At 41.4% G+C, this 27,994-nt stretch overlaps 1 protein-coding gene across 1 annotated transcript; it reads left to right on the plus strand.

The window, feature by feature from the left end:
- Positions 1-12,032: 12,032 nt before the first annotated feature.
- On the plus strand, positions 12,033-27,895 carry s1pr2 (sphingosine-1-phosphate receptor 2). Its single transcript, XM_084925629.1, has 2 exons — positions 12,033-12,821; positions 24,868-27,895. Exon 2 carries the CDS (start codon positions 24,987-24,989, stop codon positions 26,106-26,108), a length of 1,122 nt encoding a protein of 373 aa, XP_084781755.1. The 5' UTR covers positions 12,033-12,821; positions 24,868-24,986; the 3' UTR covers positions 26,109-27,895.
- Positions 27,896-27,994: the final 99 nt, after the last annotated feature.

Here is a 27,994-nt window from a genome sequence, read left to right on the forward strand (position 1 = left end):
AAAATCATTGCAGGCATGTCCAACCCACCTAAACATCACCAAAGAAAACTACTCAAGAACAGATCATGCATCATGACAGATTGCTCTAGGCATTGATCTAGCCTCCAAATTCCACCTGATCTCAATATGATTGAGTATCTGAGGGATATGTTTGAACAAGCCTGATCCTCAGAGGCCCCAGCTTGTATCCTACAGACCTGCTGCCAAAGTCATGGTGCCAGACACTACACGACACCTTCAGGGGTCCTGTGTCCATGTCCTGACATGTGAGAGATGCTTTGGAAGCACAGGGGGAAGATACACAAAACCCAGTATCGTGCAGGTGGGCTTAATATATTGTTGGTGCTTGTTCTTTTGCTCATTTAATATTTTTTTCAGTTATGAACTGCTTTCTGATACATATTTTCTTTTCCAGCTTTGCTCACAAAGCCAGCATCTATTAATTTGTTGCTGACATTAGCCTTGGCATTATGCGACTACCATCAAACAAAGCTAACAGAAGACTTGCTATGTTTAGTGAGTAGAAACACAGATGTTTTGTTCTCTTGGGATCCTCCTATTTTTCTCTCTGCTCTGTTTTAAAGCTGTTTGTGGTTTTTGTGTGTGAAAGGAACAGTACACACTGTTGTATGAAATTAATTGTTAATTCTTTGGCCTTATTTGTTAAAGCAACAATTCAGGTGAAAGTTCTTTTTTTTCCTTTCACTGATTCAGCCTGTATTCAAACCCGCAAAGGTAGATGCTGCAGACACAAAGTAGCTAAAATGATTGCTTCTGTAATCAACAGCGGAAACTTGTGATGATAGAATATGACACAGGATGTTAAAATGGTTGCTGAAAATTAGCTGTTTATGGTTCGTGAGCCGATATGTGCTGGAAAGCAATTCAGTTTTCTTTTGTAAATGAGGACATTTCCAAGTGACCCCAATATCTGAGTGGTTTTTGTTTCACATCCTGTATATAACTCTGACTCCTACACGCTTCCACAGAGCCATAAGTTGCAACACGTTTGTTAACACTTTGTGCTGACAGTGCAGAAAAACCTACCCTTCCATAGAAGTGAGTGTGTGCCTGGGCTTGGCCGCTCCAGGCTTGTAGAGCACAAAGAAGTAAACACTGCCAGAAATCCCACAGCAATCCCATGGAGAAAGAGAGAAGCCCAGAGCAGCTCACAAGACCGGGCAAAAATCAAATGTAAGGGTGTGGATTGAGCGTGAGTGTTTGCACACGCTTTTTTCAGAGGGTGGTGGGGTTGAATGACTGTGAACTGGGCAGCAAGACAGCTCAGTTCATCAGCGATCTTTGCCTGAGGGACATTGACGGGTTTGTGCCCAGATGTGTGGGAGGAAGACAGAGCTGAACAGTCATATCCAGTGTTTGTGAGTTTTTTCCACATCTTCAGACATGGTTCATTCTTGTCAATAAATATGCCTTTCCATGCACTTGGCGTCGGTGACCTGACTACAGATCGTATGCAGATTTAAATAGAAAAGAAAAATTAAAAACAGAAGGAAGTATTGGATTTTTATCCCAGCCTTATCTTGCAGGAAGGAGACTATAGTGATGAAATGAAGCAATTTAAACAGCTCCACATGTCTGTTAGGAGCAGTGTCACCAGGCCGTATCACAATCAGGCCTCTTTGAATCAGATGTGCTGTCAATGTGGAGGCTCTATGTGTTTTAAGAGCCTTTTTTCCCCCCCGTCTGACTCTGTGCCAGTATTCATACTTTGGTAAAACAGAACATTCAGATAGAGACACCAGTGAGACTGGGAGGACATTCACTGATAAACTCTGAACCCTAACAGTGAGAACATTCAGACTTTGTAGCCAGGGATGACATTCTTTCATACAGCAGCCAACACATCACCTTGGTGCCTCTAAGCCTATGCTTTCGTCATTTGGTGGAAATCTCTAGTTATGCATGTACTTGGGTGCAGAAATGTACTCACACTCTGTCAAAAAGACTGACGTTTTTGCAAACAGATGCATGGGAAGCTCTGTGTGCGCACATGTGACACAGAGAGAGGGAATGGGGGAAGAGTGATAAAGAAAGTATGCAAAAGTGAGAGAAAGTGTGTCTGTGGTGATAAGTACAGGACACTGGAATCTGATTCCTTGAGGATCAAGAAGGTCAGCGTTGATGTACAAACTTGGAATGTCATGTAAAATTGCTGTGTGGGAAAGCTTGATAAAGGGAAGGGGAATTTTTTCAGGTCTGTTTAGAATAATTGAAGTGCGTCCTTCAGCTGGAGTGCGTGTCAACGGAGCGTTGGTTGTTGAGAGAGGGGGGGATAGGGGTGGGGGTGGGAGGGAGAGCGAAGAAAAGGAAAGAAAAAAAATAGGAGATTTGGTCCTCGAGCAGGTCTGGTTCCCATTAGACCAGAGGCCCGGGGTTGGTTTGTTTGTACAGGCAGAACATCCCAAAGGAGAACAGAGGCAGCTTGATGTTGCTCCTCCCAACCAGGCCGCCATAGAGGGAATATCAGCTGCAGTGCTTCACTCTCTTGGCCTTCTGTCTCAGTCCCCTTTCTGAATCCCTCCTTCCCACCCACCGTCTTGGAACAAAATCCAAACGAGTCCTTCAAACTGTTTACGGATGTTCTCTGTTTATGTGCTATTCATGAGAGCTGTGCTCCGAATTCCCGTCAGAGATCTTGGCCATATTGTCCCAGAAACACAGCCAGTGGGATGTATAAGTTCTTTAGATGAGAACACTATCCTGTGTATTATTCAGTTCGCCTGCATCTAATGGGCATGCAGAGACAGGTCTATCACTGGAACGGGTTGGGCTGCAGCGTTGCACTCACACACTCCTTTTAGGCTTAAACACAGGCCAATCAATAAAAATCTTTTATATTAGCAGTGTGAAACAGTGGTTGCATAACATGTTTTTTTTCTTTCCTCACATAACTGTGTTGTGTCATGGAACATTTTCTCAGCACACATTTCCTAGCTATGTCCTTCAGTTAAGTGTAAAATTTGTGCAACATGAGCTTCCCTCCAGTGGATCATCTGGACCAGTTTTTAGTCACGCTTTGCCTTGTTTGTTCACCATAAAACAACTGGTAGGAGGTAGCAACCCGTGGGACCTGGCTAACGCCATTGTAGTGGATTGCGTGCAATAAAGAGTTAACGACAATACGACCACATGCAGAAAAACTAACAGGTAAAGAAAGCAGAGAGACTGACTGACGCAGCATGACTTTGTCACCACAGTGATGTGACAAATGGGGCTGTTAAGATCTCAGCAGATTGTGAGATACTCAAAGTGAAACAGAGACCTGTTGAGGTTGTGGTAAAACGGGAGGAAGTTCTCATCTCCTACTTTTGGCTGCATCAAAACAGTCAAAGGTGGGTGTGTGAAGCTGAAGGGGGTCACAGAAAGGGAAGGGGGTGATGTCTCTCCCTCTGTGCTCTACAGGGAGTGGAACTGTGATTAATGCGAGCCAGAACTTTGCTGCAAGTTTTCCTGGAATTCGGGGCTGCTCAGATGGGGCGTAGGGGTTGACTGCGGAAGGGGTAAGGGGGCAAGACTGGTATGAAGCCAGGATAAGAGCACTATTTTACAGGGCCATCAAATCCATGTTTCTCAGAAAAAGTGAGTATTCAGAGCTAATGAACATTTTCTCTTGCATGTTAAAGCCTGCCCGTGCTACTGAAAGTCAGTGGTGTGAACCTGCAGATTTAAAGGAGAGATCTGGAAATGAAACAGTTCTTCGACATAGAGGTTAAAGTCCCACGGTTGGTAAGAGACAGTAGAATAAACAAAAATCTGAGAGTCTGGCTGTATAGTGTTATTCAAGTTTAACAAAAACACTGGTCCTGGTGGTGCTTTCAGATCAGGAAGAATGCCTAAATCAATCTGTTTTAGGTTAGCGAGATTACTGCCAGTCACAGAAGAGTTTGTGCGAGCTGTTAATTGAAGCCACATTTTCTTTTTGTTATCCAGCAGCGATATTCGTCAGTTATATGGAGCATTCTCTGTGGCAGCTGCAATGTTGCCAAATTACGCATTTTAATACTTAAATGCCTCTGACTCTGCATTTCCCATGATCCACCTCAACAACCGGATGGAGTGGTTTTTATTTTGTTCTTAACAGTGTATACTGTCCCTATCAAACCTGCAGGGTGATTAGATAATGATGCAGCAGTCTTTTTATTTCACTGTGCACAGTTGAAGCTCTAATGCAATGACTCACACGTGTGCAAGCAAAACCAGACCAGCTGGCAAGCAGCAGCATGAGCTAACAGTCATCATCATGTGAAAGCTCCTTCAGGGGGAAGTTGAAGAGAAGGTGTCGTACTTTAGTCATCATGTCTCATTTTGGACTTTACCAGGGAAAAGTAATGGCTCGATGTCATTAGCTAGCTTAGAGATAATTGAGTTAGGAATTACCGTACTGTATGTGGGAAGATCTGCCAATTCTTAAGCAAGTATGTTGATTCTTTAGCCACAATTAATGATCCTTTTAAGTATTGTTTATATTGTGCCTTCACAGCAGTGCTTTTAATCTTTCTGTAATGTTTAAAACATATGTACGTGTACATTTCTATATGTACCCCATATCACTACCTTCATTACATTTTCTGTAGTGTGACAAAAAAATTTGAACTGGGATGTGAGAAGTGAGGGCATCATGTCTGTTGGCTTCTGTGCCATTTCCTTTTTTAACTTCCCGAAAAGTACTTTTGTTTGTTATCCCAAACATTTTGCACTCAAAACCCTACAGCAAGTCAACTCATTTAACATAACAGGAAAGACTATTGCCATACATGTCAACTCATTCTGACTGATCAGTGTTACAGTGAACAGAATGTTAAGTGAGACGAGTTCTGTTAAGAAAAAAAAAAAAATTTGCTGTTAAAAAAATATTCAGAGTTGTGAAATGACTCAGACAGAAAGACTTCCTTTTTAGGCAGTCACGTATATTTGATGATATTCTCATTTTGTGTCACAGACTCCAGGCGAGCCATGTTTTTTGTTGCTCATCTGTAAAATTTCAGGTGAATTTTCATTCAAAAGCAAAGAACAATTTAAAACAAGTGAAGATCAATCATATCCATATTTGGCCATATGGCCATGTTATGGGAATCAAAGGTCTTTTACATGTACATTCATCTCAGCTCTCTTGCTTTCTCTCCCTCTTTATCCTCTCTGTCTTTGAGCCTTCACCCAAAACTTAAACATTACAAGGAATAAAAGCCATAAACTGATCCATATCAGTTTATAGCAATATTGAAGGTGAATACAGACTGCTTATTGTCTTATCCAGGAGTTACCTGGAGTTACCATGGTAACTGAGTAGAGATCAACAGGTGTGAAACCACAGTTAACTGAGAAATAATTTCACTGGAAAATGGCCTCATCGTTTCTAGTAGATGCCTCAGACAACTGGAGGCGGGCCAAAAGTTGTTGTTTTTTTAACATCTAGTTTTAACCATAGAGTTGTGTTAACTGTGTGTTAACATAGACAGACTGTATTTCAGTCTGCTTTGCAGCTGCTTATTTCCAATCTGATCAAAACATTTAAAGTGCGCACACACATTTGTCAAGGAAATCCTGATTTATGTACAGTACTTTTCCTCTCACACACACTCATTTATGGACAAATGGATGGATTGTCCAACCTGTTTTCTGTTTCATACGTCATACATCATTTTTTCCCCTATCATATTCTGATGGCTTATCATAACAGAGAGATGATGCTTTACAGGGAGACGTAAACAAAGCATTTGCTGTGAAACTCCGCAGAACCTTTAGTAGTTTGACTTGGATTTTATATTCTAACGAAAGTTAAAATCAAACAGAGGTGAGCTATTCCAGCTTTGTTGAGCTGTATTTTGTCAGTGCAACCCTGATGGAGTGAGGTCTGAGCGACTTGAGGTGTTCCAGCTGCAGCCAATAACAAACACCGGGGAGGGAAGTGAGATGATGATGGGAAGAATGCGTGCAGTGTGCTGATCAAAGCATCACTTCCCGGGTGGTGTGTAGAGGTTAGACACAGGGGAGGCAACGGTGTGGAGTCAATAAATCTCTGAGGTTTTCTCCCTGGTTCAAAGGTGATTTAAAGAGTGCTACTATTTAAAAAAAAAGGAGAATAAAAAGACATCATTCTACTTTATGAATTCAACAACGCCCTGCTTTATCTAACTGTTAACTACCTCATTTGTTTTGCAGTGTTACAAGAAATGAATTTACAGATTTGTCCTGATCCCTTCTCAAACTTTGGTTTCTTCTCATGTCTCTGTGACTGTCTGGCTGTCTCCTGCTCTGTTTATGTTTATGTGTGTCTGTCCCAGTTTTAAAGACAGAGGTGCTTCAGGCTGTATCAGGGAGGTGTGACATTTAGACTCCTGCTGCTCCCCTCCCATCGTTTTTTCATTGCCCAAGTTATAACTTTGACAACAAAATTTGGATCTGTGAATGCTCACCTTTAGCTAAAGGGGTGAAGGTCATGTGAGAGAACAGCTGGATAAAAGTAATGGCCTGCCCCTGATCCATCTTATCTGATGACCTCCAACATTGACCCAGGCAGTCAGCTTCCCTTTGGGAAAAGAGCCGTTTCTCCTTGAGAATGTGCACCTTTGGACTCATACGTCAGGAGAAACAGCCTTTGTAGACGCACTTAAGCAAACAAAAACAACAAAAACACAGCGTATGGCCTCAAGCAAAAATACATGGGATTAAATCACAGATTCTGGTTTCCCTGTCTCAGCAGTACAATAGCCAAATTTCAGTGTGTGCTTGACCTGGTTTAGGAAAATTTAGTTTACCCTCTGTCAAACAACCTAACTTCCTTCTCTTTTCTGATTTCTCTATAGACACGTTTAGTGTACCACTCCAGTGGTTTTGTCTGCGTTTTGTTTTTTTTTGTTTTTCTCTCTTTCTGCATGAGAGAACAAAAAAATGAGAGACTTCCTTTGTCTCTTGTGACCACATCTTCACACACATTGAAGTTACTTACCATGACAGGCACGTAGCATTTTTTTGAATCCCACGTCAACAGTCAAGGTCGAAGAGTGAGAGCATCTGTTTTTATCACATTTGCAGAATCCCAGAATAGTAAACATAATCTCATCTTCTAAAATAATCTCAGTTCAAAGCAAAAACGTATCTTTTTATCATCACATGTTCCAAACACATAACAACGTAAACAGAGAAAAAACTGAGTTGATTTTTTTGTCCTGATATCACCATTTTCTAAAACTAACACACCCACGTGTTCATTCAAACCTCTGACCAACCTTTTGAACTTCTAGTCAGTAAATTAGCAAGAGATGTCAGGGTTGTGCTTCTTTGCCACTGATGGCTGCCATATGGTTTCAGGTCAAAACATCAGATTTTTAACCGTGCCCTTAGCAAAGCCTCTGAAGATTAAATGTCAGGGATCCTATCTCTGGCTCTGCCAGATGCTGAACTTTGCTTTTCCACATCTCAGACAATCCCCCTCAGTTTCAACCAACAATTGACTGTTTGGCCACAAAGCAGACAGAAGTTGCATCAGTTCTCCTTTGGCTGCCCCTGCTATTAAAAACAGGCTTGAGTTATAATGTTAATGGAAAACACTAATAATGAGTGTGTGGATTTGAATGTGTTTTACTAAGGGTACTTTAGCAGGGCTCTATAAACACCGTCCTAATCTGCAGGAAGCCACAAGAGTCATGACTAACCCCCCTCCCGACTGTGTGGGCCCCACATGTTACTATCCACAAACACCTTTTCCCTCAGCAAACCAGTGAATCATGAATACAATGGACATCCAATACTAATACCCAAGCATAGTAACCAGTACACAGACCAGTGCAAAACTGGACCATGGGAACAAGCTTTTTAAACCTTGCTATAAAACTATGGTAACTTTATACCCATGTGAGAGACACGTCTGCACATGGGTGGAACAATGGCATATTGTAGTTTTGCACGAATAAAGAAAATGCTGGTAACGTTTTTGTCACAAACACAGAGGATTAAATGATGCCCAAGAAAATATAAACATTGACAGATAACACAAGGTCTATATTTCCTTTGTGCATGAGCAGACAAGGTGACCTGAACAGTTATTCAAAATTTTACTCATGCACACAGAGCGGATCAAGTTCTTTTGTGCTGAAGGGAAAAAAAGTTTCTAGATGGTCCAGAGATAAGCAGTAAGATAACACTGCAGGTTTTCAGGGAGTGAATGGAGGGTGTACGGATTTCTTCTAAACCTGTGAACAGCACAGGCATGTGGCACAGCCAGCACTTAAGTCTGATGTTTAGAGTGCAGGCAGAGATAAGCTGCTCGACCCCAGACAGGACTCCTGCTCTAAGGTATATGCCACTAGTCTGCCTGCATGCTGTATTCACAATGATTGTGATTATTAGAGCTTTGTGTTCTTCACTATAAGCTAAAGATAGATAGTCATTGTGTATTGTCCTCATGTTATGGAACTGAAGTGCCAGATTTCCTTTGTTGGTTTCACATGAGCTACTACCTTTTCATCTGGATCATGGGTCCTGATCATCTGAGGAACAGTCAAGAAGCTAAAAATACTCATATCACATTGGTAAAACATCTTTATCGGAAAGAGGAAGGTATTAGCAGTGATTTTTTCTAATGTCTGGAAGATTTTTTTTTCTTTCTTGGAAGAGGAAGTGATGCAAGATCTTTCCCTTGTGGTCAACTTTCCATATTTATTTTCTCTTTGCAATCAAAATTCTTCAATAGCACCTTTCAGACAAACAACAAGCTCAAAATGCTTCAAAGGCTTTGCCAAGACAAAAAATACACTAAAAGGCAACCAACAAACTCTATATACATCTGTCAGACTAATAATGAGTAAAACAAAGAGTCTGAAACAAAAAAAACAAACTCTACATACATCTTTAAATACCAGAATAAAAATGAGTACACAAAAGTGCCTAAAATAAAAAATAAATGTAAGATACAAAATATAGTAGGACTCCCATCAAATGTCATTTAAAGAAGAACACGCAGTACAGCAAATACAACAAAATCTAATTAACAGAATTTTTTTCTTGAGCAACAGATTGCTCATTACTGGAAAACAATACAAAACTTATCTTTTTTTTGTTGTTGTTGTGACATTATGACAGTTCATCTGTACCTGGAATTTACATGCTATCAGATGTTGATATAGATGGAATGGAAAGCCCCTGTGTCTCACACGATGCTGCCAGAGAGCAGTCAGGCTCAATACTAAGGACTTCCTTGGTGTAATTGTGCTCAAAGAATTAGAAACATAGCATATTAAGCCCCTCTGCATAGACTCATTTACAGTTTTGGTTCTCTGGTTCCATACAACAAAGACCTACAGTGATGAGTAATAAAGCTAATCCGCTGTGTTCTCTTTGTACAGTCGTGCCACTTCTTCTGCTAAGTACCTCAGTTCTGGTAAGTCAAACACGGGGCAACTCACCTCTATAAAGGCTTCCTGTGTATGAGACAGATTTTCAGTTTGTCTCTGTAAATATATTTAGACAAACTGAAAATCTGTATCTATAAATCTATCTATCTATCTCTATCTCTCTCTACACACACACACACACACACACACACACACACACATACATACATACATACATATATATATATATATATATATATATATATGTTCTCTTTCTTCGTGAGTAGGATGGTAAGATGCCAGACTGTTCTATCTCTATGGAGAAAAAATCTATTTTGAAACAACTTAGAAAAGTGGGTGGATGCAGAAATGAAGAAATAATTCCGATAATAATAACTAACAAGAACGTTTCAAGCTTGCAAAAACGCTCTTTGTTTAATGACAAAGTATGAATATCAACTTTTCTTTTGTGTACATAATATACATCACCTTTGTTCTAGACAGTGATGTCTAGGTGAGGGCATTGCACCAGGCACAATTACCCAAGTAACTGAACTGGGCATTAGTTAATATTGGCATTTTAGGGAATTTTCATGGTGACAATGCCTCTGAAATGCCTGACCTTTTAGCACATAATCTGTTCAAGTGTGTGGTCACAGATAGTGTTAAACGAGAAATGCGTCGAGCATTACGTCATAGTAATCGAAATTACAAAGTACCAGGACTTGTTAAATGTCAAATAGGTTTCAGTTAGGACATGTAGTAAAATGTATAATAGAAGTATGAATGGGTGAACTACCAGATTAAGTACTTTCCGTTACTCTTCAGCACTGGCTGTTAGTTCACTTTGCTCTGCACGGACAATAAACGAGGTCACAGGTAACAAAAATCCACCTATTACAATCTTCAAATTTCACCAGATGTCTTCACATCTTATCTTTTTTGTTTTTCTGTACAACAACAGCATCTATAGGGCAGCTTCTAATTCTGCCTAGAAGCAGGTGAGTAGTTAGAAGCAGATCCCAAACAATAAAGCGTTTGCCCCCAAACCTCAGGCAAAGCTGCTACTTGTTTTGGAATAACAAACAAGGTGTGATGTGTTAATCAGAAAACTTTAGAGGTTCAGGTTACAGTTAGACAGATTCAACCAAGCTCCTTTCTATTGAGCTAATCTCTGGCTTTTAACAGTGAGACTGTAGAAAGCCACAAAGCAATTATTAAAAAATCCCTGCAAGAAAGAGCACAAACATGTTTCCCAACATTTCGCTTTCCTATTGTCAAGAATAAACGCTTAAATGTACCACAAGGACAAACAACATCAGAGAGAGCTGGTTTTGAAGTGTGTTTTGGGGCACACATCCATGAGCACATGTGGAACTCTTCTTTGGGGGTTTAGGGGTGGGTACAGGAGGTTGCTAATAACAGCTGCCAGATGTGCAGAGTCCCCAGAGCCCATGTACATTCTCACAGACAATGGAATGCTTGTGAGGAGCCCCAACAGGAAGTGAGGTCAGGGCTCTTGACCCCTCCCCTAAAGGCTCAGAGAGAGAGACAGCAGCAGGGCAGCTTTAGTGGAGCAGTGTCCCATCATAAACCCTCTGACAGTGAGCAGCCAGTCCATAAAGCCTGTCTGCTACACAGCCATTAAACACCTAGCTGAAGAAGGACCGTGAGAACAAAAGCATTTGAGATACACCACTAGACCGTTTACGCATTGACCCCATCACTTGGGGATTGCAGATTGGAAGATTTAGTCAACGTTAAAAGAAGTGTTGCAAAGTTGATGTTTTTAGTCACAAGTTGTTCTTCTTTTTCTTTAGAGAAAGTAATTTCCCCACACCATCAACAGCAAGGACGATAGACATGTGTGCGTTGAGAGAGAATTGCACAATCTTTCTCAACCCCAGTAAACCATCAGCAGACGCAGCATGAGTCAAGGTTGTTCAAACTGTTTTGTAGACACAGACAGGCAAAGACTCATCTGGAGACGGCTGTTGCACGCTACGTCTCATTCACTCTTATTGGGGGGCTTCATAAGAGCATTGTAGTCATTTTTCATTTTAATGCTCTCTGATGTCATTAAGCACATTCTGGTACACAAAAGTATGAACAAATGCCACCTGTTTCCTGCCATTTGGATTGCGGTCATTTTTAAGAGGAAAAAGTATCTGAAAGTGACTCATTGTGTTTCAACCAAAGTCTTTCACTTGTCGTTCAGATTTTTCTTTTCTCTATTATAAAAAATAATCTGTTTTTTTTTTTTTAAACAAACAAACAAAACAAAACATTTATTTAGGGTGTCTCAACAATCCCAAACGCTGCTCTCACAATCCCACAAAATCCAGTCCAGTTTTTGATGTTTAACTGCTGCAGTAACATAATGCAGCTTCTTCTTTTACACAGACGCATGACATCATGGCCACTTGGGACGACTTTGGCTTTCAACATAATGACTGGGAAGACATTATTACCTTTCCTGTGGCTGGATAGAGGCCTTTTCGCTGGAGCGAACACCTGCCAGCTGTGGGCACAGCCCTGTTGACTAACAGGGCTGTGGGCACAGCCCTGTTGACTAACAAGTCCTGACTTACCTTCACCTCACCCATCTTATTGCACCTATATGCCCAGACCTGAGGGATAAATGGAAAAAATAAAAGCCATGAGTCACCACAAACAGTCAACGAGAACAGCTCAGCTGAAAAAAACAAAAAAAACAAGAATATATTAAAGACACAGTAAATCAGATCAAATGGTGGTATTTATTGTTTCACAGTGCAGGAATACTGGGCCTCTGTCAGTTGAAAAGTGTTGGGATCTGTTAGGAAAAGAGGAAGTGGGGAGGCGGAACATCTGGACTTTATTTGAGCGCTCCAAAGTGAAGACAAGGTCCAGAAATCAGCTTAAAGGGCATTTTCCATATTAATTGTTGGCCGCAGAACTGCCTCGTTTTAGTTTTATATTTCAAAAGCGAGACTCACGGCTCTTCATGGGAATATGACGTTTCCATACACTCCACGCCGCGTCTCGCGTGTGTGGGTGTGTGTGAGCGCGTATTGCGTGAGTGCCTCACTGACGCTCCACAGCCCAGTGTTGTTCTCACAGAGCAGACAGACAGACAGACAGCCGACTGGATTAGATCGACAGAATAGAAACTGCTAGTTCTTCATTTTTTAAAACCTTTTTTAACATAAAAAGTCTGGTTTGACTTTCATAACTTCTCTTTTTTTGGGGGGTGGGGGGGGATCATCGCGCCTTTTTGAACAGTTTCGTGGCGGCTCTCAAACCGGTATGGATTTGCCACTGTCTAGAGAAGGCACGCCGTGTGGTCCGCTACCAAAGTTTTGATTGTCACCGTTGGTCTGGAGTAACAGAGGAAGGCGCTGAACTTTGACGCACACGTGAGGACACCTGAAGACAAATATCAAACTGCCGGAGCGTCTCTTTACTCTGCTATCTACCATCTCTCATGGGGTAAGTAATCCCACCATTTAAAGATAAGAGCAAAAAGTAAGAGCATGTGCTTCAGCAGCCTAACAAAGGGGATCCGCACTATTGTATCGCTCCACCAGGCTGATATTTATAGATGCTCGGACTTTGAAAATCAGAGACAGACACGTATCTAAACTCCACGAGGTCCCTCTCATTGCATGAGCAGTGAAGCGTGTCAATAATGCTTGGAAAGTCGGCAAACTTTTCAAAATGCCACAATGACTCATGAGTACCTATGCCAGCTCGCTGCGTGGCCGCAGTTAAGAAACGTCACTTCTGCACTTTCACAAGTGTCCCAAGAAAGCAGGTTTTTTTTCTTCTTTAAATTTGATTCAACGTGACAGCTTCTTAGACGTCGCCCTTTAACGATTAACAATTTGTCGTGTCAAATATTAACGTGCAAGGCAGCTGGACGTGGGCGGGTGGGGGTGTATGTGCACTCTGATGTATGGAAGCTGTACTGTCCGAGGCTGAGGGGGAACCGCGCTCAGCCAAACAGCCAGCTTGCCGTGCCCCCCCGTTCAACCCCGCACCCCCTCCACGCTGTGACCCCTGATGTTGTTGGGGCTTGTTCATCCGTCACTCTAAAGAAGGCATTGTATTGAAAGGATGTAATAATAAGACAAAAGCCCCCATTATCCCCATGTGCACCGGAGTTAATCTTATGGGCTTGGGAGATAGACTTTTCAGTGAAAACTAGCTCATAGCTTCAACAAGCATGGCCTTAACTGAATCTCGTGCATTGTTATGGGTGGTTTAGAGTGAGAATTAAAACGGAAATGTAATTTGAATACACGTTAATAATAAGATGCAGCTGAACTGCAAATAAGTGGCCTGAATTTGCAAATCCGGATTTGAATTTAACGAAGGTTTTCTTATCACGCATGCTGAGAGCATGCTGACTACACAGCACATATTGTTCCATACTGACTGCACAGCACATACTGTTTCATACTGACCAAATGAGTAAATCCTTAAGTGAAGGATATAGGTGTCAGCAGTCCAGTAGACATCCTGGGAGAATCCTTAAGTTAAAGTGAGATAAGATGATAAGCTAGAGCAAATAATGTTTATTGCTCAGATAAAAGCCTCCATCCATCATGCTCTGTCCTGTGCTTGGTCTGGGTCAGTGTGTCGGTCTACGGTGCGGTGCTCATTAGGAGGCTGTCTGAAAGTACAAAAGTATGTGGTCATATTATCTCGAGGACCAGCTGTAGAAATGCCATGAGAAATCAGCATCTGAAAATGTTGAATAGCTTGAAGCCGGTTAAAATTAAGTACACATCTTCCTGTGATAACATCGAGAATAGTTGTGAAAAGGAAACACAGTCAGCAGCAATAGGGTCACCCTATCAAGTGTTGCACAGGCTGTCAACAGGGTCATTGATGCAGGTGTTGCGCAAGACCGACTTGGTTTGTTTGGTGCATGCATGACCACCTGTGGACTCAGGTGTGTTTCCCAGCATGTCTTGGATAGGACATGACACAGCCATCCATCCATCTGTGTTTGTCCCATGCGACCACATGGCTCATTGCACGTGAACAACACCCGCCACAGGCCTGACTGGTGCCGGGCTTCTTCGCTCACCCACCCCCTTCCCCATCCCTTGGCAGGAGTAACAAAAGGGTCAATCAAATTACTGGCTAAATGCCTTTCACAGAGTTGAAGCACACATGGTATTAGTCTTAACAGTCTATATAAAGGAACCTTAAATGTTTTATGTTAAACTGTAGGGACATTTACACAGACCAGCAGCCCATTACCTCATGAGTTCAGGATCTGTGCGATGCTGACCCAGCCCACTGTGCTCAGTGGTCCTCTGTAATGGGAGCCGTTTCAGTGGGGATAGCGTGAGAAATGAAGACAGATACATGGGGTAAATAAATAAATAGATGTATAAGTGCATGGATGGATAAATAAATTAATGGTAATTTAGCAGTGGGAACTCAATTTGTGGGATTTTTTTTTTTTAAATGGAACAGGTCACTAGGGGGATAAAGTCGGGAATGGGTGGTGGGTGGGTGGCGTTGATCCCTGAAGGATGCTCAGATTTCAGTTAAGGCCTGGGAGCAGTCCACTAATAGGGAGCAGCAAGAAAGCTTTTCTTTGAGGAAGCTGTCTTTCCTTTTGTTGTCTGTGCTTTATTCAGCCAGATCAGGCTCATAACAACACTAAAAGATCAGAGGCATGACCTGCCAGAGGCGCCCTGTCTTTTACCTGGTTCAGTAAAAGCAGTCAGAGGTCAATGCATACATTTAAAAAGAATAGGAACCATGTCAGATAACGAGGGACAATGCCTGTGTTTATACTCCTCTGTTGGGATTTCTCTGTGATATTAATAGTGGTCTGCGGATAGCCATCTGGTTTCTACGCGCTCATGCTGGTAGTCCTTTTTAGTGAAAAACACTTTCCTTGGGTGTGGCAGCTGGAGCAAAATAAACGACTTCTGTTCGCAAGCTGCCGAGGCGCAAGTCACAACACACAGCTGACAGCATGTTGCTATATGATTCACAGCCAAAGCTGGGAGTGCCTCAGATCAGAGAAATACATGTGGTGCGCTTTGCTTTTAGCCTATTTTTTTTAAAGCTACAAATGATAGAAGGATGTGCTTGCTCTTTGCTGACACCTACTCACTCCAGTTAAAAATAATTATTCTTATGAAAAACACATTTACAAATATGGATTTTATTTTGTTGGGGGAAACAATAGCTGTGAGTATTTTAAAATGCTGTTTCAATCAGCGAAAGAAACCATTAGCTTTAAAGACTCATTACATTCCTTTTCCACTTGGACAAACTATGAGACCCCCCATGACCAGGCCCTGATGTTTGTAGCAGCATGCCAGGATTTCCTGACACTTTCTGGTGTGGATAAGTCTGTTCCAATTCTCCTGCAGTTTCAAGCTTGGACGAGCCCATGCTCAGATGCTGCCAATAAGTGGCAATGCAAAAAAAAAAAATGGTTTTCAGGACAAACTTGCAACATGGGTCTTTCAGAGACAATGACGAATGGATTGAATGCAGGGTTTCTGGTTACTCCTGTGGCTTTGGATCGGTCTTTAGATTGGACAGCGTGATTTATGAACTGAAAGGCAACAGCCTCATACAGTCTGTCCTCGTGGCAGGCTTAATTAGTGTGGTCATGTCGTGGTTTTCTCATTTCTGATCCTTTTCAGGGCTCGCTCTTGCGCGATCTCGGGGCAGGTACATATGAAGATGCTGTTGTTTTGGAGACCTCCTCCTCCTCTTTCTTCTTCTCTCTTGGAAGTCTTTGTTATCCGGTCAGCTTTGTTTGTGCAGCTGGACAACTTGACAGGATTACTTCAACACCCCACCTCCCCAGACCCAGGAGGAAGCTGGAGACAGTTTTCTTGGGTTTTCAATTGCCCTGTTCAGCCAGTGAAAGCCTCCTGAAGCTGTTCCTTTTGTTTGGAGCTGAGAGTTAATTTGCTCTTTCTCGTCCTAATGAGCTTCTTTGGTTGCTAGGTTTTTGTTATATCCACTCACAGGCTTTAAAAGTTAGACAAAATGGCCAACTGTGAGGGCATTTTTATTGAAACTAGCTATTCAGTTTGTTTATCCTGTAAATGCTTCAGCTTAAGTCTTTCCAAGCTGAAAGATATGATGGACTTAACCTACAGCCAAACACAAGCTGGGTCATGATGGAAGCCAGACAGCTCCAATTGAACAGACAGACGGGGCAGAAGTGGATGCCGTTTATTTAAATGATAACTGCTCAGACGTTTTCATTTAAATGTGCCTCGTCTAAGTCAAAGTCAAGTAGTTGCCTTCTGCTATTTGAAGAGTTCCACAACAGCTACACTGTTTGCTGTTTTTACATATTACGCAGTGGTAAGCCACTTTAACCAGAGCCAGGATATAATGCAGTATAATTTCATAAAGCAAAATTAGTAACTGCTGAGTTTATTTATTTGCTTAAAAAATGCACTCATGTAATGCCTACAGTATATAAAGCAGACCTTCGAAACTGCCGAAACCGTGTAACATTAGACATCCGTGGCACACATTTGCAGGTCACAAGTATATTTCTTTGCGTTTTGACATATGATGCACTCATGCTGGGGAGATTTCAAAGACATAAATGCTGCCATTCAATGCAATCATTCCTAAACTGTATAAAATACTGGGATACAAGTTAGGGCTGTGTGGACACAACAATGTTCCCTCTCTAGGCAACCGTGTTTTTCTCCATAAAACAGAGCTATGGTTAATGGACCTCTGTTTGCCAGAGGAGTCTGGAGTTGTTTTCCTACACTCGATCATAGGGAGGGATGGAGAGCCACTGTCAATTTATCAACTTATCAGTGGACACTAGACAGGAGCAGTTGGGTGGCTTTGTGGCTCTTTGCATTAGACTCTGCAGACACTGTTGCGGTTCATTGTGCAGTAAACTTTTTTTTGCGTTACTGATTATGGTCTGGTGTACCGTGACTGTTTGTTATGATGTGCAGTGCACTGCAAATCACTGCAACATCTGTGGAACAAACAGTCACAGTGTTGCAGTCACGGAACCCTCTGCACTACTAATCAACACAAACACATGCATTGATATACACAGTCATGTCTCGCGGTCACTAGCACCGGATGCATTAAATAATCTCAAATTCTCTCACGGCATCTGCGCAGTTACCAAGAGAACATGAGAAGGGGTGGAATTGAAAGTCTAGAAACAGGATATAATAGGAACAGGGAGCTGGGACAAAAGATAACTAAAGAGGGCTGAAAACCTTTCATTAGGAGGCACCTTATTGTAAAAAACAAACAAACAAAAAAAAAAAACCAACTATGGGATGGTGTTAGAAGAACATGGTGATTGAAACTTAAGTCACTTAATTTCGCTCTCACACGAGGTTTCTCACAAGAGGCCAACCAATCCTGACCTCACTTCTCTGCCTGCGTTGCATGGCATTGTCTGCACGTACATTGCTGGTTTAAGCCGCCGTACACAGACACACACTCACACAAAGACACACAGAGACACTCACCAAAAAAAAAAAGCTGTGCAAAGTGCAGAGATAAAAAAGCAGAGCGCATATGTGATGCACACATGTTCAGCATCTCTAAGAAAGGCGCCGTGTGGTTAACACTACCGTACCTTCAGACACGCACACCGACAAATTCTGCGCTTTGCAATTTTAAAAGTGGTTTAACCATATTACATGTTGAAGGTTAAATTCTGAGAAGTGTCTTATAAAATTTCCTGAGATTTTGTATTTCAGAAAATCATAATCTTTAAGCGTGTATTTAAGTAATTTAAAATAATAGTGCTATTTTCTGAAAAGATTAAAACATTATACTCATTTGTGTATTGCCTGAGAATGTAGTCTATTGGTGCAGAGCTACACAGTTCTGTCGAACTGATTGCGCACTATGTGCTGTAATGAAGTCTTTAATAGGGGGCTTTAAGAACATGCCTGCTCCAGATGTGCGCTAAATAAATCCCTCTTGATGTGCATTTGATCACCTCTTTGTGGCCTCGTCTTTTGATCTCTGTGGTGAAGTTTAAAAAATACGAGGTGGGTTGAGGGGTGTCAGAGTAAGGATTATGTGGTTCTGCAAATCAGAGAGCCGCATGAAAGGAGAATATGCAAATATGGGGCAATATAAAAACATGAACAATTTGAAAATGAGACGCAAGTTGACAGGGATGGTCTCAGGGTGAACGTATTACAGTAATTGCCTCTCAGGCGCCGACTTTGGAGATCCCCCACCCCCAAGTAGAGAGAGTGGAGCACTGAGGGGACAGCAGCAGTGGGGGTGGTGGTTATAGCTCCCGAGGCTGCATGATGCCCTTCTTTCTGCAGCTCTTTGTCTACAGCTATGTTCACTTGGTACCCGAAGAACCCTAAAGCACACAAACAGCCACGATATATAAAGCATTATCAAGCTGCAGAGACTGTGATGTGACTTCAGAAAGGAGCAGAAAAATGACACAATAAGACGTGAACTAAAAATGCTTTTTTTTTTCCACACTGAGATGTCTTGCCAGATTGCGACCCCCAGAAGAGGCTGTGCCCAAACTGTCAAACTGTTTGACGAGCGAAAGGGTAATCCCTAATTATATGCCAGATCTCGTGTATTGGGGACACCAGCTCTCCTATATCTAGGCGCTTATATGAGGTTTTAGTGGCACGTGATTAACGTTTGTGTAGTAGCAAACAAAGAGAGACGAACATTTGCTATTTGGAGCTAAAATTAAACCTAAAACATAGTGTGAAAACTCAAGAGGAGGAACTGTTTTACCTTTCAGTAAAACGGAACTGCTGTGTGTTTTGTCTCTCATTTGATGCTATGATGCAGGTATGACACCGATACTAATGTGTGCAAAATACTTCTGTGTTTTGTTAGTGTTTTTATGACAGAAGGGGATGTAATATATAGATGTCTGTGACATACTTTAGCAAGCTAGGTTATTCCTCGCCATGTTTTTTTTTTTTTTTTTTTGGGTTCTGTTAACGTTGTTGTTCCTCAGTTCAGTTCCCCTCCACATAAACAGTGACATGTTGCAGCAACTATCATATTCATTCAGTCTGTTGTGCCTCTTGATCGTGTTACTGGGCTTGCTAAAAGCCTTGTTTTTTCGCATTTCCACTTGCTTTAGTTTTCATGCGTGGCACCGTTGTGATATGCTGGTCTTTTGAAAACAACAGATCCAAAAGAGACTATATATCTGCCACTTTTCCACTTGTCTATCCTCGGCCCAATGTGTCCTGCTTATGTGTAAGTTTGTAAAATCATCGACAGACTGTCAGGGTCTGTGAATTTTGCTGCTCTCCAAAAATATCAGCTGTCACAACTGTCAAAAACACTGTCCTATCTTTGTGACTTGACTGAAATAAGAAAGTGACAAAAGATGAAAAAGTGTGCATAACACCTCAACTACTAATTAAATCTTTCTGCTTGAACACACAGGTGAATTTTGTTTCCCTTTGAGGTCAGCACACCACGAGTAAGAGGCCTCTCTCATGACAGGAAATTGAGGTTGTTTACGCTCAACTGACCCCAAACCAATTTATTTTTAAATTGTTTACTTCTTTATTTTCACAGCTTTTTTTGCATCCGTCTAGTTGGTGAATTTGTGTGCAGCTGGGCATGAAAGAGAGGGGAAAATAAGTTCGAGCAGTTTTTTTTCTAGTTCTTTTTTGTTTTTTTTTTAAACTTCAAATAAGGGAATCTGTCCCTAATGTCGTTTAAAGTCTGGGACAGTCATGTGACAGCAACACCGTGCATCCTCCTCTTTCCCGTTAAACCATGAAACTGGGATAACTGCCTTTTCCTGGAAATTGCCAGCAGACAATCAATAGCATTGCTGTGCTGATATAAAATGATTTTCCTCATGGAGGCCTGGCGGTGAATGATTGATTGATTGGTAAAGAGGCACTGGAACCATCTGCCAGCAGACACAGTCCATCCTGTTTTTCTTTTTTCTGTGGGCTTGATGCAAGGGTGGGTGTGGGGTCTTGGTGGGCTCCTGTGTGCAAATGGCTTGTGTTTTGACCTGTCAGTGTAAAGAGGAAGGCTCCTATGTCATCACTGATCAAATTTAAGAAAGTTAAAAGTGTAGAAAAAAACCCCCAGAACTCTGTATGCATGGTTTAGTCACTTCCTTTCAGCATCTGTGGTAGCAGTGGTGAAACCTTGTGGTGGAGCTAGGTGTTTTTTCTCCCCCATGTCTGGCATGTTAACACTTGGCATTGGGGGAAACTCTGATATTTGCTGTGCGTTGCATGTGGAATTTTCCTTCTAAGAATCTCTGCTCACACCTCCGCGGGATGTTCACACCTTTTGCTTTTAGTTTAGTCGAGATAAAAAACCAAGCAAAACACATATACAAAGATCTTTGTTACTTTAACGTGGTGATCTTCATTTACAGTAGAGTAGAATGTGCATGTGGGAAAGTAAGGAAGCAAGATGTAAGCCACTCTGGCTAAAATTTACAGCAAATCATACTCACATTTTAGATTAACACTGATAATTAACACGCAAGAAACTGAACAGGAAAGAAAAAAATAACGGCACCAGAGGCTTCCTGTGCACCCGTGAGAGCTGACTTTGAGATAAAAGAAACGAGAGATTAGGTTTGAGAATCCACACATTAACTTTTTCATACAGTTTTTTTTTTAACAGTAGAGGCTGGTCTGAGTATATGTTTCCACTACGGTATCTTGCTCGCAGGGAGTGCGAAAGGCAGATGGAGAAAGATGTGTCACAGGATGTCTCCGACCACAAACAGTTCAACAGTGAAGTGTGCTGAAGGATTATTTGAAGTAAACAGTAAACATATTTGAATGCAGCCAAGATAAAAGTCAAATATAAACTTTCTCAATTCACGGTTCATGGTTGTTGTTGTCTGAAATGGTCTTTAACGAAATCTTTTTGTGTTGTTGAGGTTTAGCATCACTGTGAGTTTCAAATGCTTTCCCCCTGGTGAAAATGGAGCCAGGTAGCAGAAGGTTTAACAAGGAAGTGAGGCTTTGTTTGTTTTCTGGTGCAAACTGGGACTTGTGTGTTTCTAATGAAAAACACCTGAAGCTGTTGTTCAACCGTCAGTGCCACGATGAAGACAAAGCTCTTTCTCTTGTTAAAATCCAAAGAGAGCAAGAGTCTGCTTTCAAGAGCAACCATCAGACTCTGTCTCCAGCAATCTTTGCATGTTTAAAACCCTTTATGGCCCAAGATTTATACAGGCCTGTTGGACTTATTTTGTAATTTAAGCTGTAAAATGAAAGTAAAATAATAATTCTCATCTTTCAGACACTATTAAGCGAAAAATGCTCATAAGTGTGAAAAATTAAGGCTTACATGGTAAAATTGGAACCTTTTTTTTCTGTTCGTGTTCACTCAAAAGTAGCTTGCCTTCCGCTATCATGATGCATCGCATATCCCTGCAACACTAAATAAAGCTTTAAAAAAAATTCGGTGTCAAATGCAGCTGCATACATTTTCTTGCATGTGCGGTGTGAAAAGTATACATAGCTGTGAAGTATCACAAACACTGTAATGCAGAGAAAGGCGCATTACGTGAGAACCTTTGCATCATTTATGAGAAATTTATTATGATACAGATCTCAAAGCTCTCTGATAGGATATCCTGCCACAGGTATCTGTCTCTTGTTTGGCTTCCTTTGTCTCTAATTCACGTGTCGCTTCTCTGCCAGCGTTTGTTTCATCACCTGCTCTTGCACCTTGTTGGGCCTTTGCTGTAAAATCCAGACAGGATGTCATGTTGTCTTTCGGTAACCCATGCTACACCTCCACCTCCACCTTTGTAAAAAACAAAACTAAATTGTCGTCATTCCGATGGAAAAACATCAAATACCTGATTCAAAAACCTGCATGCGCTGTCCATGTGTTGGAAGCAACCTCAGATTAAATTTTTAATCTATAATGACTTGAGGGGGCGTTAGAGAAAAGTTGAGAGTAGGTTTCCACCTTGAATCAATTTAAGTGGCACTTCTGCATGTGAAAGCTAAAAGTGCATGCATTATGTTTAGGTGCAGGTTTGTAATGTATTTTATTGCACAGATGCATTTAAGTGCAGAAACGTGCACGTAAGCAGAAATGTGGTTTATATGTCAAATATAGAAATATATTTAAATATAGGCCAACGTTTCTACTCTTCCTGTAATTAATTGAAAATGAAGATTTTTCAGGGAGTTGGGGAATTTAAATCTGATATTAGCCAGTTAATAAAATGACTAGAATGATTTTAGTTTTATACTACTCTTATGACATTACTTGTGATTATTATTTCAAGTGTTCACATCTAGTCTAAAAGAATTGAGACATTGGTCGTCATGGTATGACAACACTTTTTAGCATTGTCACCCTTATTGTGGAAGTGTGACAGTGCTGTCTGGGTCAAATACTTCAACAAAGGGGTAGGAAGGCGGGGGTTCACGGGTGTTGATCAGCCAATGTAGAAACATCTGAGTGATATACTGTATTGCAGGTAGAGCGACAGGGCAGGGTTTAACACATTTAGACGGTGCACTCGGCAAACCAGCCCGTCAAGTTTTCCCACATGAAGTGAAATCCCTTGATGACAGTTGCCAAAAACTCCTTGGTGACAGGCGGACCTTGAGCTGTCTACACAACAGATAAAAAGAGCGCCGTACCGAAAGGAAAAAAAAAATGACAGAGCTGAGAGAAAAAAGTCAAGGTGAAACAAAGCTAGCCCAATTTTTTTTCTCTCCATTAGTAGACAGGAGACTGCAGAGACACAGAGGTTCTTTTTCATGAGTAAATTCATTATAGGCTGCAATAATACAACCTAATATAATTACCCGAGTGCAGATGCCACATGTGCTTAAGCTCAAACACTCCTATTTGTGTCTATTACTGGAGCTAAAAGGGATGGGGAGGAGCCCGGCTTTTCTGATAGCAGTTGGATAAGGGAGTGCTTGGCTGTAAATTTCTGCTATGATACAGTTGCCGTAGCCAAATGGAAGCATGCTGTCCCTTTATTAAGGCTGAAGGCCAATGCTATCCACACTGAAGGAGACTATTGTTCTTTGTTCCTGCTTAAGGAAACAGTGTGTTGGTTATTACTGGCAGCCTATAGCAGCTGTGCGCTGAACCTGTCTGAATGCAAGGAGGATGCTTTGCAACACTACTGTCACATTTAGCCGAGTGTGTTACAATGGATTTCTGTGCATGTGCAATGCATCGCATTGATGGGTTTGTGTATGTATGCGCACGTCACAGCGATGTCTCAGATTCCTGCCTTTGTGTCCAGATGCCGTTCCACATCCATGCTCTCTCTGTCTGGCTTTGTCTTGTTCCTTCTTTATCTTTTAGGCTCTCAGGTTTAGATTCAAAGCCTGCTAGAACAGAGAAGATATCCAGGCCCAGTTTCCACTCATTTCTTCTTTAGCCAACACTTACCTCAGTTCTTCCCTTTCCCTAGCAAAGACAAGGACGCATCAGTGTTGAATTACTCTGAAAGCTAGTCTGCAGAGAGATCATATTTCTTTTGACAGGTTTAAAACACCGGCTCCACTTCTAATTAGTTTTCCAGAGCTTCCAACCTTCCTTTATTTTAGATCTTGTAGCTGGGGCCCATTTTTGTTTTGTTGTTGCATAAAAAAACGTAATTTGAATCCATTTTAGCGGTTCACACTGGGACTTGTTTTTTGGCATTTCATGATAAAACTCTCCTATTAGTTCAATTTTTCCACAGCAGTTTTCATAAAACTAATGATATTCAGAAATCATTATGTAAAAGTGTGGTGTAGAGATAAAACATCTTGTTTTTCAAATCTTAGGAAAGCCCCAACTTTTAACTTTCTGGTATCTATTTGATTAGCTGCAAAACTTTTGGTTGGAAGTGGGTGGCTGGTGCTTGTCAGGATGAAGAGCTCTGGCTGATCCGCATGCTATGCTGAAGTTTCAAGAGGTAACTCACTGGAGTGGAATGGTCTGCTCCCCACAACAATGCCGTGTGTTGACAGCCGAGTGCTTAGACAGGGTTAGTGGAATGTCCCCTTCAGACTGGGAGTGAAGTCCTTTGTCTAAGCACCAGCCCTAACAAAGCATTTATTCTTTCACCTGAAGGTGATCTCTGCTTGTGGAGGTTAATAACTAAAGTACTTTTTTTTTCTTCTTTAGGTTAGGTGCAAAGTCTTTCTGCGGGTTGACTTCTTTTCCTTGCAAACTGCAAGGTTTGCCTTTGTGGTTTAAATGTAGCACCCAATTCTTTATTTTTCATCTGTTTTGCTGTAAAGCAACTCAAGGATTTCTGACAATAAAAGGTTTTATTTTTGAAGCTCTTGTTTATCGCCATCCTACTGTTGCTGGGTTATTACAATCAGAATAAGTAAGAATTTTCTAGTTTCCGCTGTACTTAACATGTTTCCTGGATACTCTGTTTTGCTTTAGGTTTTGACTTTGCTGAGAACGTGGCTTTGTAAAAATATATATTTTCTTTGTCACAGTTTATTACATCGATGCAACAACATTTCCTTTGTTAGTAATCCAGGCCTTCTCTCTTTCTTTGTGTTTGCAGGTGACCCACATAGAGCTTCTGAGACGTGACTGTAGGACAGTCTCCCTCCCAGCATCCTTCCTGTCCTTTACTCAAAGGCAGAAACTACTGGCATAGACGCTCTGAACAACACTGTGTGAATGAATCTTTGTCGTAAAGCCGTTGTGCATTGCCACCCTGTCACCATGGGGAGCAAATATTCCCAGTACTACAATAAGACTGTGATTCGCTTATACTACACCTATGCTAAAAACATGACCGCGGATGAAATGAAGGAAGAAATTGAGAAAAAAAAAAAAGAACATCCCTCCAGTCTCGAAATATTGATCGTCATCCTTTGCACATTCATCATCCTTGAGAATCTGATGGTCCTGACTGCCGTCTGCCGCAACAAGAAGTTCCATTCAGCTATGTTTTTCTTCATTGGTAACCTGGCATTCTCTGACCTGCTTGCAGGCTCAGCATATATAGCCAACATTTTTCTATCAGGGGCAAAGACATTTGAGCTGTTCCCAATACAGTGGTTCATCAGGGAAGGCACAGTGTTCATTGCTCTGGCAGCTTCAGTCTTCAGCCTGTTGGCAATAGCTATAGAGCGCTATATCGCTATCACCAAGGTAAAGGTATACGGCTCCAACAAAACATGCCGAATGTTTCTGCTGATTGGAGCCTGTTGGGTTACCTCCATCCTTCTCGGAGGACTCCCCATCATCGGCTGGAACTGCATCGACAACCTCCCTGAATGCTCGGCAGTTTTGCCACTTTACTCTAAGAAATACATTGTGTTTGTCGTCACTGTTTTCAGCCTCCTACTACTCTCTATTGTCATCCTCTATGTGAAAATCTATTTGATTGTACGCTCCAGCCACCAGGAAGCAACCAACTCACAAGCTTATTCCCTTTTGAAAACGGTCACAATAGTGCTGGGAGTCTTCATTGTCTGCTGGCTGCCCGCTTTTACAATTCTCCTTCTGGATTCGTCCTGCAGCATATATTCCTGCCCTATCCTCTCCAAATCAAGCACCTTTTTTTGCATTGCCACTCTGAATTCTGCGCTTAACCCAGTGATCTACACACTGCGCAGTAAGGACATGAGAAGGGAGTTCCTCCGTTTGATTTGCTGCTGGGGCGTGCTGCAAAGTGGGCGGCCTTCTGAACGTTGTCTGGTCCCTCTAAAGAGTTCCAGCTCTCTGGAACACTGCACCAACAAACTTGAACACCAGAAAATGCCTATTATGAAAGAATGCACCACCTGTGTTTGATAGGGTCCAAGGATATCATGTGTATTAGTGTGAGAAAGAGAAACAAGCTAGCACGTCCTGGATCTAAGACGTGGGTGAGGCTGGGACAAAGCTGTCTTTGAGACACAGACTTAAATCTCTCATTACAATTGATACTGTGTGAATTTATAATCGGTATGCAATTAAAATCACCCATGCAGCTGGTGTAAAAATGCAAGAGGAAACCAACGTAGTAAGTGAGAAACTATAACGTTCTCATGGGTACTTTTCTCGATTGTGGAACAAACCATTTTCACTTATATACCTATGATCATGTTCATCTTTTAAATGTGTTAAACCCTTTTAAAAGCCAAAAATAATGTGCATAATATCATAGTTATGTAATAGCTGTTTGGGACTTTCAAGAACTGTGTCAATGCAAAGCTTGCAAAATTGCACTTTGTAGTTTACCGTAGAGATTTTTGCCCTGTGTAAGATTAAACCACATTACTCTTCCTCACTGAAATATGTATGCATTAAGCTTAAAGTTGCATCACTCATTATTTACAGAGTCAGTGGCAGTGGTCAACTGACACAAAATTACTAAGTAGTCCTTTGACAAAACCAGGACTATATATTCCCTATATAACCGTACCTTTTGATAAACTACAACAAACTTGTGTAATCTGCTCACATTTAATGCATGAAACTCAGACTGTAAGAGCTAACGTGTATGATATACTCCAGATACGGCTTCCATCACTAACACCCCTTCCCTCATTTGTCCTCATAATCTGCCCCTCTTGCTTTTACCGTTGTCTTTTGTATCTAAACAGTTTCCGTTGAGGAAGGCCTAATCAGAATGCATATTTCCTTAAGGGAGTAGGCACAGATGGCAAATTTGACTCAATAACAGCTGTTTAGAAGCTTTAACTAAAAGAACAGATGCCCTTGCAGTGTTGTAGTAACATAGAATCAATGTGCTGCCTCTGTTTGTGCCTTCCTCATGGGGGCAAAAGGCTGAATGTATGTATGAAGTGTTCGGGGCATGTGCCCCATTGTCGACAGTATTATTAACCATCATTTGGAATTACAAAGTCATTGACAAACAGAGAGTGGGATAAACAGGGTAGATCACTCTTACTGTGAATTTTCAAACAGCACCATGAACAAGAATTTGTTGTGAACATCTTGGTTTAATTTGCAAACCATAAGCCGTGTGCAAATAAAGATCCAAACCCGTCTCATGTTTCTCAAGACCCCTCACCTTGCCTACAAAATAGGAGAAGATCCGGTTTCAGACGCACGGGAGGTATCTGTCCTCCTGGGAGGTCAGCTTCATCCTCGTTCCCTGACATCCTACAACACGCAACTTCCCTCAGCCATAGGAAGTCCTATTTTTTCAGTGTCCGGTTCCTGTTGTTTAGGCTTACTGTAACCTTCTTCCCATGGACACACAATTAAAACTCTTCTCCCTGTCAGTGTTTTTATTTTTTTATTTTTTATATTGACTTCTAAATTTAGATGGACACGCACTTTGGCAGCTTCCGTGATGTTTCCTTTCCCCCATTTTTTTTTTTTTTAAAATCGGTGTACCTATGAGTTTGCCAACTTTTATGTTAAATATATAAATAACTGTGTATGTTTTGTATGTATGTGTCTTTGTACAGTATGTATGACTTTTTTTTATACAATGTCTTGTGTGCAATAGTTGTGTGTGTCCAGTAGCACGCTTCCTGTATTAAACTGGTACAATCTGAAACACTAATAGGTACATGCCTTTTTGTTAATTCCAGTTTTATAAAAATAAATGAAATACTGAAAAAAAGTGTCCGTGTGTGATTTTTAGCTTTAATCAACCAGTGTGGCAGCTGCAACTTTTCTGCATGTCCTGAGTTGCCTCTTTTTTTTTTATTGTGAATCCATCT

This window comes from Perissodus microlepis, chromosome 4, assembly GCF_051167445.1.
Source record: "Perissodus microlepis isolate ML-2025 ecotype Zambia chromosome 4, ASM5116744v1, whole genome shotgun sequence".
NCBI lineage: Eukaryota > Metazoa > Chordata > Actinopteri > Cichliformes > Cichlidae > Perissodus > Perissodus microlepis.

What these genes read in the sequence shown, in the direction of transcription:
- s1pr2 (XM_084925629.1), top strand. Translation starts at nt 24,987, where the DNA reads ATGAATCTTTGTCGTAAAGCCGTTGTGCATTGCCACCCTGTCACCATG.